The sequence below is a fragment of the Salmo salar genome, chromosome 01 (assembly GCF_965601325.2).
Source record: "Salmo salar chromosome 01, fSalSal1, whole genome shotgun sequence".
Taxonomy (NCBI): Eukaryota; Metazoa; Chordata; class Actinopteri; order Salmoniformes; family Salmonidae; genus Salmo; species Salmo salar.
In genome coordinates, this window is record NC_138291.1 from 165,790,001 (window position 1) to 165,802,296 (window position 12,296).

The 12,296-nt window shown below is 43.0% G+C and overlaps 1 protein-coding gene across 3 annotated transcripts in view; it reads right to left on the minus strand.

The window, feature by feature from the left end:
• LOC106568988 (rho guanine nucleotide exchange factor 28) overlaps positions 1 to 11,604 on the minus strand; it is a 111,259-nt gene extending 99,655 nt beyond the window's left edge. Inside the window, exons 1-2 of one of the 3 annotated variants that reach the window (XR_014378788.1) lie at positions 11,293 to 11,604; positions 4,842 to 4,885 (exon numbers count right to left, since the gene is read on the minus strand). Coding sequence is in view for 2 of the 3 variants with exons in the window: in XM_045692531.2 (XP_045548487.2) it covers positions 4,842 to 4,874 (33 nt within the window). In the remaining variant the exon portion in view is untranslated. The remainder of the gene's footprint in view (positions 1 to 4,841; positions 4,886 to 11,292) is intronic. The other 2 variants (XM_045692531.2, XM_045692539.2) reach the window with 2 other exon arrangements.
• Between the last annotated feature and the right edge of the window lie 692 nt (positions 11,605 to 12,296).

The window sequence follows — 12,296 nt, forward strand, 5'->3', positions numbered from 1 at the left end:
CACGGCACACACACACAAGTGCACACAAGCACACTTCCGCCTAGTCTAATTTCTATGGTCTTTGAATAATGTACAAGAACAACTGGTGGAGCTGTGTTGTACTGATCCCTTTGAAGTGTGTTGATGATGTGAAGTGGACGAGCAGGTTCTAATCCTCTTATAGAATCAGAACAGGACTGATCTGAATGGCCTTTTTTTTAAAACGAATGACTTCACGGAACAGCTTTGATCAAAGACCATCTGAGGCCACAGTGCTTAGAACTCGGCTTTTTCCAACATATAACTTGGTCCTGTGTAGATCAAAGCATGGCGCTTCGCCAAGAGTCGTGAGTTCGATTCTGTCTGGAACCACCCATGTGTAAAATTTATGACTGTAAGTTGGATTAAATCTTCTGCCAAATGTCATTCATATTTTTATTTATATCTTTAACTCTGCCATTTCAATTACCATACCAACTTCCTGGACATATACATGTACAATAGGCTTGTATGAGTAGCCTACACACAAAGCATGTCAAGATTACTCAAAGACAATCAATCAAGCATGGGAAAAATACATTTTAGAGGTGGGAAAATGTACTGTGTCCTTTGAAATAATGATAGGTGAAAATATTTGAAATATTCAAAAGTCATGATATCATTCCAGAACGATGAAGTAGACACATGACAAGGCAAAAGGAACCTTGATGTACTGTACATTCTAGAATGTGAATCCCTGTCAGGCCTTCATGGTGGGGACTGTGGGTGTCTGAGTATCGGAACAGAGCGACGTTACAGTACACAGCCCATCCGCAGAGCTGCCTGAGCCACATTCCTCTGAACAAATCTAGCACACTAATGACACATTAATGTAAACGTCAAACTGACTGCCTAAAACTCTCATGGCATCATAAGCATTTCTCACAGATTCTAGGGATTTATGGCCATGGATTCTTTCTTACATAATGTGCAGCAGTAACCTGAATTGTTGTGCAAACCTAGAGACATGAATGTGTGAAGAACGATACACAAAAGTTCAAGTTACAATCATGTCTAAATTGAAGTCTAGAAACCTATTGCACTGAATGGTTGGTGCAGAAGATTAGGTCTGTATTAGTGAATGGTTGGTGCAGAAGATTAGGTCTGTATTAGTGAATGGTTGGTGCAGAAGATTAGGTCTGTATTAGTGAATGGTTGGTGCAGAAGATTAGGTCTGTATTAGTGAATGGTTGGTGCAGAGGATTTGGTCTGTATTAGTGAATGGTTGGTGCAGAAGATTAGGTCTGTATAAGTGAATGGTTGGTGCAGAAGATTAGGTCTGTATTAGTGAATGGTTGGTGCAGAAGATTAGGTCTGTATTAGTGAATGGTTGGTGCAGAAGATTAGGTCTGTATTAGTGAATGGTTGGTGCAGAAGATTAGGTCTGTATTAGTGAATGGTTGGTGCAGAAGATTAGGTCTGTATTAGTGAATGGTTGGTGCAGAGGATTTGGTCTGTATTAGTGAATGGTTGGTGCAGAAGATTAGGTCTGTATAAGTGAATGGTTGGTGCAGAAGATTAGGTCTGTATTAGTGAATGGTTGGTGCAGAAGATTAGGTCTGTATTAGTGAATGGTTGGTGCAGAAGATTAGGTCTGTATTAGTGAATGGTTGGTGCAGAAGATTAGGTCTGTATTAGTGGGACTACTAGGTCATGTAGCCAAACACATTATGTGGTAGACCTAATGTGTTTTATCATATTTGCTTGCATCCAAAAGTCCTCTATTGTTGTGCCTTGAGCTGCTAATCGTCCAGTGATAAAGGAAAGACAGGGTGAGATGTCCCTGTTATTCCCAGGTTGGTAAACCCGGCATGGCTAACACATTGCCTTCATTATCTGACACACTGAAAGGTTACAGTAATCATTAACCACAACTGTATGTGCAGTAGATTGATACCAAGGCTTAATACTGCCTCAACCAACAGTTTCTACCCCCTCTATCAAAGCATAGTGGCACCTGACACACACACATACACACCAACATGTAAACCTTTTATCTCTGTCTACCAAAAGTGGTAGAAAATAATCATCATGAACTTTTTAAAGAAGCAAAGACAACTGATGTTCTGTTTCAGTGTTTCTGTCAAGTAATTCTCTGTGACAGCTTTTGACCTATGAGAAGGCCTCACATTCCTCTCCTCTAACCCAAAACACCAGCAGCCTGCCAGTCCACTACCAGGTGATCTCTCACAGCCAGCCAACAATAGCACTGCCAGATCACCTCACACACACAGTATCAAACACACACATACACACCTACACACACAGACCTGGCCAAGCAGCACGGGAGTAGGCACACACACCACAAAATGCAGACACTTCATCCCATTCAAACTCAGTAAATCTCAGTCGGAACCTTCACACAGAACAAACCACAAATCACCAGACACAGGCAACTACAGTGAGAACATCTACCTAGTATACAATACTGTCCATTGTACTGACTACTTTCTGATGTGGTGAGAGTCAAAGCAAGGCTCTATGTTGTCACTGTGTAGGTCTGCTCCACCAGAAAAATGTAACTGGCCAGTTATAATAACAGTCTTTAAATCAGTGAAATATAGCACAGCTTACATCCACAAAGCAGAGAGCGTTAGCATCTGGCTCTCATTCAGAGGTGCTACAGCGGCAGTGCTAGGCAGTGCTAGGACCTTAGGGTGGAGACAGGACCTTAGGGTGGAGACAGGACCTTAGGGTGGAGACTACACCTCACCTTGTAAAACAGAAGTATATGTTCAACCTTAGTGCTTCATTATTTTCATACTCTACCAGGGAGGACTAAACTGAAACATGATAAAACCTGGTAAACTCCACTAAGAGTAGGTGGGAATTTGTGAGTATTTTCAAAGAAACAGGTTATACTGAACAGTGTTGTACAAATGTCACTGCTGCTCACTAGTGAATTTAAGAGTTCTGCAACCAGAGATGAATAATATGAACAAATAATGAACTAGAGAAAACTGGCATATGAATCATGAATGTTAGGTGTTCCATGATATACAGACCAAACCTCAGGAAACCATCGTAAAACAAACAGATACTCCACTCTACTCTCTCTCTCTCTCTCTCTCTCTCTGCCCACCAGAAATCTGGCAACGCTTCAGCACCTGGCCAGCTGGCTGGCCCACCCAGGATTCTGCCACACAGGAGAAGAGGGAGATCGAAAAAGAGGGGGAGGAGAGGGAGGGGAAGTGAGATAGAGGAGAAAGACAGAAAGTGGATATATGAGACAGAGACAGAGACAGGGACAGGGACAGAGACAGAGACAGAGACAGAGACAGGGACAGGGACAGGGACAGGGACAGAGACAGAGACAGGGACAGAGAGTAAGAGGGAGTGAGAGAGCGAGTCATTTCACACCAAATGAAAATAAATGAGGAGCGACCTTCTGAAAACACACTCCTCATTCACCTACAACAGAAAACACATGTATTGGAATAAGCATATAGACGCTCAGGTCTGGGCCTACCGGCTCAGAAACAATAAACAATACATTCATTCTCTCTATTCCCTTAACACTTGAGCACACTATTTATCAAACACACACATGCTATCTCTCTCTCTGTCTCTCCTCACACTCACACACACACACATATGTATAAAACCATGGGCTTTTAGTGGGCTCAGTAGGCCCATCTGGAAGAACAGGCTGTGTGTAAAGGTTTATATCCCAGGGGAGTGTAAGACACTAGGGTTAGATTTCACCTGTAGCCCAACATCAACACAAGGCCATACAGTCAACAACCAACCAGAGGGAGAGAGAGGGAACTGAAAGGGGAAACAGAGTGAGGGGAAACAGAGAGAGGGGAAACAGAGAGAGGGGAAACAGAGAGAGGGGAAACATAGAGAGGGGAAACTGAGAGAGGGGAAACAGAGTGAGGGGAAACAGAGAGAGGGTACACTGAGAGAGGGGAAACGGAGAGAGGGGAAACGGAGAGAGGGGAAACAGAGAGAGGGTACACAGAGAGGGGAAACAGAGGGAGGGGAAACGGAGAGAGGGGAAACAGAGTGAGGGGAAATGGAGGGAGGGGAAACAGAGAGAGGGGAAACTGAGAGAGGGGAAACAGAGAGAGGGTACACTGAGAGAGGGGAAACGGAGAGAGGGGAAACGGAGAGAGGGGAAACAGAGAGAGGGTACACAGAGAGGGGAAACAGAGAGAGGGAAAACAGAGAGAGGGTACACAGAGAGAGGGGAAACGGAGAGAGGGGAAACAGAGAGAGGGGAAAACGAGAGAGGGGAAACAGAGAGAGGGGAAACAGAGAGAGGGGAAACAGAGAGAGGGGAAACAGAGAGAGGGGAAACAGAGAGAGGGGAAACAGAGAGAGGAGAAAACGAGAGAGGGGAAACGGAGAGAGGGGAAACAGAGAGAGGGGAAACAGAGAGAGGGTACACAGAGAGGGGAAACAGAGAGAGGGGAAATGAAGAGAGGGGACACTGAGAGAGGGTACACAGAGAGAGGGGAAACAGAGAGAGGGGAAACAGAGGGAGGGGAAACAGAGAGAGGGGAAACAGAGAGAGGGGAAACAGAGAGAGGGGAAACAGAGAGAGGGGAAACAGAGAGAGGGGAAACAGAGAGAGGGAAACAGAGAGAGGGGAAACAGAGAGGGGAAACAGAGGGAGGGAAACAGAGAGAGGGGAAACAGAGAGAGGGGAAACAGAGAGAGGGGAAACAGAGAGAGGGGAAACAGAGAGGGGAAACAGAGAGAGGGGAAACAGAGAGAGGGGAAACAGAGAGAGGGGAAACAGAGAGAGGGGAAACAGAGAGAGGGGAAACGGAGAGAGGGAAGACGAATGTGCATAGAGAAGGATGAACAGTACTTACATATAGAGGTACTTCTCCTCTGTTCAGCTCCATGTTCTGAGCATCTGATGAACCAATAAGAAGAAAAGGGTCATGCATATTATTATATTATTTAAACCATACACTTTAAACCAACCACTGCAAATAACCAATATGTAACCACAACCCTGCATGCATCTGACTAATGACACAGTGTAACCATCAAGACCCTGATGAACATGCCATGTACTGTAGCCCAGAATGGGCCCAAACTCCACTCTAAGTCTGATTCATGAATTGGGCAGTCAGAGCTTCAGAATCACAAGGCCCTACTCTACGTGTGAGACACAACCTAATCCTCTCATCATCCTGGTCTGTCGGAACATCAAGTCTTCTATGAAACACTGTTATCCTTTTAATATTATCCCATCTCCCCCTGCCACCATTGCTCCCTGAATTTATATTTCTCTCTTTTTTCTCCATGGGAAAGAGTGATGCAATCTGTCTGTCTGTGTCTAGAAAATGTTACCTTAAGCTGCCCAGAATGAGAGAATTGTTTCAAATGAAAAGGCTTTAGTGTGCAGTCTGTCTGTGCACGGTATAGTATTTGCTGCGTTTCTCTCTATTTGGTGGCAGGTTGCAGGAATGGAGGCCACCGTGCTGTAAGTGGAACTGTAGCCACATGCCTACACCTGATCCACTGTGACTTCACTCTCAGTGTGTGTGTGTTAATACTGCATGACTGCAGAGTGACAGAGAGATGGTGTCAGCGCTATAGAGGCATCGCTCAGTCTAGACACAAGGGGATGATGAGGAGAAAGCAACCAAGAAACCTTTTTCTATGCGTTACATTTTCCACTTTTGTTTAAAGGTCCAATGCAGCCATTTTATCTCAATATCAAATCATTTCTGGGTAACAATTAAGTACCTTACTGTGATTGTTTTCAATTGATTCTTAGCAAAGAAAAATTTCTCCAGCAAGAATTTTGCTAGGACTGTCTGGGAGTGGTCTAAGTGGGGAGGTGAAAACTGAAAACTAGCTGTTATTGGAAGAGAGGTTCTTACTGGTCTCTTTCTTACTGGTCTATTAACTCATTTAATGCCTGGTGAAAAAAACTCCATCCTACCAAAACAGGCTGAAAGTCCATTATCATCATTTTCACAATTTCACAGTATTATTCCAACCTCATAGTGTGGAAATATACACTGAGTGTACAAAACATTAGGAACACCAGCTCTTTCCATGACATAGACTGAACAGGTGAATCCAGGTGAAAGCTATGATCCCTTATTGATGTCACTTGTTAAATCCACTTCAATCAGTGTAGATGAAGGGGAGGAGACAGGTTAAAGAGGACTTTTAAGCCTTGAGACAATTGAGACATGGATTGTGTATGTGTGTGTGTGCCATTCAGTGGGTGAATTGGAAAAACAAAATATTGGAGTGCCTTTGAACGGGGTATGGTAGTAGGTGCCAGGCATACTGTTTTGAGTGTGTCAAAAACTTCAACGCTGCTTGTTTTTTTACGCTCAACAGTTTCCCTTGTGTATCAAGAATGGTCCACCACCTAAAGGACATCTAGCCAACTTAACACATCTGTGGGAAGCATGGGAGTCAAAACGGGCCAGCATCCGTGTGGAACGCTTTCAACACCTAGTAGAGTCCATGCCCTGAGGAACTGAGGCTGTTCTGAGGGCCAAAGGGGTCGTGTGACTCAATATTAGGAAGGTTTTCCTAATGTTTTGTACACTCAGTGTATGTAAAACACTGGAAAATCTAGCTTTTTACTGCATCAGGCCTTTAAAAAGAGCTGTCATTACACAATAAAAGGCTCTAAAACGACATCAAAACATCCCCATGTGATTCACCAGAAGATTCTGACAGGTGATACACTGAGTGGTGTGCTGGAGAGTTGTCACAGTGTTGTGTTGTCTCTCTTGTCGTGATGTGTGTTTTGTCCTATATTTGTATTTATTTTGAATCCCAGCCCCCGTCACCGCAGGAGGCCTTTTGCCTTCTGGTAGGACGTCATTGTAAATAAGAATTTGTTCTTAACTGACTTTCCTAGTTAAATAAAGGTAAATAAAATAAAACACAAAAATGAATAGCACTGTCCTTTTCACTAACTGTAGCTATTTTGTCAATAAAGAAAGTCCTGATGCCACAGGCTGGGGCATGATTCTCCTGATCTGATTATCTGCTATTGTCCATCTTTGTGTTATCATGATCATGGTATTGTTATTATCATCGTTTTATGATTATCATGATATTTTTATTATCATGGTATTATCATTATCATGGTATTATCATAATCATGGTGATAGAATTATCATGGTATTATCATTATGGTATTATCATTATGGTATTATCATAATCATGGTGATATAATTATCATGGTATTATCATTATGGTATTATCATAATCATGGCATTAGAATTATCATGGTATTGTCACGCATGGTATTATCATTATCATGGTATTGTCATTATCATGGCTGTGGAGTCAGATTTTTTTTTAAACTATGGATAGAAAAGTGAACTTCTGTAATATGAGTGTAGGGTAACCTATTATTAGGGCTGGGAATTGCCAGGGACCCCATGATACGATATTATCACAATACTTAGGAGCCGATGCGATATGTATTATGATTCTATATGTATTGTGATTCTTTATGTATTATGATTCGATACTGCAACTTTATTGTGATTCGATGTTCCAAACATATTGCTCACTATATGTCTGCTGGAGAGGGACAAAAGAGAGCCATGGAAAAACATGTTTTGGAAGTAAAAGTGCTCAAACCGTGCTGGCACACATAAAACATTTAAAAAGATGATGGAGAACAAACTATAGGATGAGAAATATCAGAGTTTTGGTAAGACCAACTTGCACTAGCTATTAGATAAGGTTAACTACCTAGCAAAAAAAAACATATAGAGATATTTTTACAAATCGATACTGGTCGATATAAAATCGGCTAAAATAATATTGCGACACTCTACTGTATCGATTTTTTCCCACATCCATTTATGTGTGTACTGTGTAGGGTGGCTGTTTGTAAGCTCAGGACAAGTAGTGTGTGTATCCTGGCCAGATGAGCCATGTGCTGCCATATAGGAGTCAGAGAGGGACTCCCTGCTTTATTTGCATGCCTATTTTTCTATTAGGCCTTAGACCTTGGGTTACACAACACACAGGATAGGTCCCAAACAGAAACACACTCCACTCTCCTTGAAAAATATCTCCTAACACTGACCCCTGACCTCTCTACCTCTTCAGTGTGTCTGTGTGTAACAAACCAGACACTAGGACTGGCCCTGAGAAGTCTAGCTAACGTGAACAATGAACAGAGTAGAGTATAAAAACGTCAAAACCAGAAGGAACACCAGTTTTGACATCTGGTCATGTGCCAGAAATATTTTCAGATGTGAATGTCCAGAGAGGTCAAGTGTGAACAAATCTGTTTCCTCTCACATGATATCACCCACATCAACCGTACATCACCTGAACAGGTAAATCTTGATTTCACCATACTATTTGGTAATTAGAAAATGTACCAGCTCATTATCTTTGGCACATTGGCCACTTAGGTGTGGTTCTAAGACTGTTCTCAGGAACACCCAGCTATATACTCAGTTATGCGTTCGAGAATGATTAATGGCCCCTGAGAAAAGGATGCAAGGTGGAATGATGACAATGTAACACAGCTGTCAAGAGAAACACAACAAAAGTCCTCAGTCTAGGAAACTAACAGCTTCTACCCCCAAGCCATAAGACTGTTAAATAGTTAAATAGTTAACCTAACAGCTTCTACCCCCAAGCCATAAGACTGTTAAATAGTTAAATAGTTAACCTAACAGCTTCTACCCCCAAGCCATAAGACTGTTAAATAGTAAAATAGTTAACCTAACAGCTTCTACCCCCAAGCCATAAGACTGTTAAATAGTTAAATAGTTAACCTAACAGCTTCTACCCCCAAGCCATAAGACTGTTAAATAGTTAAATAGTTAACCTAACAGCTTCTACCCCCAAGCCATAAGACTGTTAAATAGTTAAATAGTTAACCTAACAGCTTCTACCCCAAGCCATAAGACTGTTAAATAGTTAGTTAAATAGTTAACCTAACAGCTACCCGGACTATCTGCATAGACCGTTTTTGCACTAACTGTTTTGTCTCATCACATATGCTGCTGCTACTGTTTCTTATCTGTCACTTTATTCCTAATTATGTACATACAGTATCTGCCTTGTACCCCTGCACATGGACTCAGTACTGGTACCACATGTACACTGAACAAAAATATAAATGCAATATAAAGTGTTGGTTCAATGTTTCATGTTTTCTGTCCGTAATAAAGCCCTTTTGTGGGGGAAAACTAATTCTGATATGGCTGGGCCTGGCTCCCTAGTGGGTGGGCCTGGCTCCCTAGTGGGTGTGCCTGGCTCCCTAGTGGGTGGGCCTGGCTCCCTAGTGGGTGGGCCTGGCTCCCTAGTGGGTGGGCCTGGCTCCCTAGTGGGTGGGCCTGGCTCCCTAGTGGGTGGACCTGGCTCCCTAGTGGGTGGGCCTGGCTCCCTAGTGGGTGGACCTGGCTCCCTAGTGGGTGGACCTGGCTCCCTAGTGGGTGGGCCTGGCTCCCTAGTGGGTGGACCTGGCTGCCAAGTGGGTGGACCTGGCTGCCAAGTGGGTGGACCTGGCTGCCAAGTGGGTGGACCTGGCTCCCTAGTGGGTGGGCCTGGCTCCCTAGTGGGTGGACCTGGCTCCCTAGTGGGTGGGCCTGGCTCCCTAGTGGGTGGGCCTGGCTCCCTAGTGGGTGGACCTGGCTGCCAAGTGGGTGGACCTGGCTGCCAAGTGGGTGGACCTGGCTGCCAAGTGGGTGGACCTGGCTGCCAAGTGGGTGGACCTGGCTGCCAAGTGGGTGGGCCTATGCCCTCCAAGGCCCACCAATGGCTGCACTCCTGCCCAGTCATGTGAAATCCATAGATTAGCCCCTAATTTATTTATTTCAATTGACTGATTTCCTTATATGTACTGTAACTAAGTAAAATCTTTGAAATTGTTGCATGTCGCGTTTATATTTTTGTTCAGTATATATAGCCAAGTTATCGTTACACATTGTGCATTTATTATTACTTGTATTATTAATTGTTTAACTTTTCTATTATTTCTCTATTTTCTTTCTCTCTGCATTGTTGGTCAGGGCCTGTAATGTAAGTAAGAATTTCACTGTTAGTTTCCAGCTGTTGTTTACGAAGCATGTGATGAATAAAATGTGATTTGATTCGATTTTTGTAGACAGTATAACCTATTAAACTACGGCTTAACGGTTTGTCTTCCACATAAGTGCTCGATTAGCGTCACTTTTTACAACCTTTTATAAGATAGCTGATATGGAAATATGATAGATTTTATGGTTGTGGAAACGTTATCTATTTTATGTTATTAAGGAGCAGGTTTCAATAGAATATGGTACCTATTTTCCGACAGAACAACTACACAAATCAAACAATCATCTAACATTTCACTCTCATCATCATCCTCCCCCTCCTCCCATTCTCCTCCTCCTCCTCCCCTCATCATCCTTCTCCCCTCCTCCTCCCCCTCTTCCATATCCTTCTTCTACTCCTCCTTTCCCTATCTAAATAAAACAATCATTATCATCTATCACCCCCACCCCCCTCCCTCTCCTCCTCCTCCTCCTCTTTCCTCTCCAGTGGACCAGAGAGTGTGGAAAATAACCTTCTCACGCCAGGTCAGTCCAGGCCACCAACAGGATATCATTTCATACGAGGAAGTGAAACAGCTCTCAGATAATCAACAACACACAGAATGCCTTATAAACACTCCCACTACACTCTCAAACATGGATCCTTATCCAGGCTAACGGAACCAATGACCTTCTCTAACAATACATTAGGAACTGACACATTTTTGTTATTGTATTGCATTCGTCACAAAGTGATGAACAAAAACCAGGTTGGACCTCAGTACCCAGAAAGAACAGCTCAGGATGTCAGTGGCAAATAACTGCAGAGGTATGGAAGAAACCTTGAGAGGAACTAGACTACAGAGAGAGGGAGCCCAACCTCAGCAGTAGTCTACACTTCATTATACAGGTGTGATTATGTATTTATAAGGCATTGTATCATCGACATCATCCTTCTATAGACGCAGTCAGCTGAACTATGCCAATGTCCTATTGAAAGAGAAGTGACATACAAGTGCTTGAATTTTGAGTGGCATCAGAAAGCTATGCAGAAAGCAAGTAACGTTCGTTCAGCATCGTCATCTTGTTCCTCTGTCCTCTGCTCTGCTCAACAACTTTTAGACATGTTACATAATAGTGACTCATTTTCAAGAATACCTTTCAAGAATCCCTTCATCAATGTTGACAAAGAGACATAGCCTACGTGTAGGCTATATTTCGATATTGTCTGGATATATTTTTTGCAAGACTAGATGTAAAGCGCTAGTGTTCTCGGATTTGACATTACCTGAGTCGTCCGCAATCTGCAGTTAGACCTTGCTTCCTGTGTAGAAAGTTGAGCGACACTTTCCAATGTATTTTCTCCTAAAAGTCTGATGGTTTAGTCATTTTCCCCAATAAGCAATGGTAAAAAAAAAACTGGAAAAAAAAGAATCTATTCTGTGAAGTCTTCCGTTCGATAAGAAGAATGTAGTCAAACTTTATTTTTGGAGAAGTGGGTTTTCCAAAGCACCGCTGCCAGCCTTCGTTCTACCCGTCCTCTCCTCCACCCCGCGCCACGGTCCAGCCCCTCCTCTATCCGTGAAGAGGCAGGTCTCTCCTCGCACGTTCACCGTCCACGGCGAGAGCCACAATAACACCGTCACGTGTCCACAGACCTGGATGAGATGGGAGAAATGACGCAACTTGATTGAACCCTTTTCATACACAGGTGAGGTTGTGGTGAGTGGGAGTCTGTTTGCCATGTACATAGAATAGAATAGAATAGAATAGAATAGAATAGAATAGAATAGAATAGAATAGAATAGGTTCCCTTATCACTGCCTTCTGAAGAGACAATAGTCTTTTGAAAATGTTAAAACTGTTCCCAAAATCGGTTGTTTTGTTACAGTAGCCTATTGCATGGTAAAATGGTAGCCTAATTAATAAGTAATAACATAAGAATGAATCTGTATGGAACAGTTTATTTCCATGGGTAGCTGGATAAGTATGCAATTCAAAACACTAAGTATGCATGGGTAGTGAATGTTGCACATTCTATTGCTCTGCTTGGCCTTCCATAAGGTCCACCATAAGTGACCAGTCTTGGAGCCTCCAACCCCCAACCATAATGAAAACAGATATCTTGCTGTTCTCCACTAACTTGTTGCTGCACTCGTGTATACAAGGTCATACTCATACTAGTGCCCATAGCAATACGGGAGGAAATGAAAGGGAGACCAAATGGAGTGCCCGCCTTTCCTGCTCTTTAGCCATTAACTAACATTGAGCAAATATGGAGTGGAGAATCTC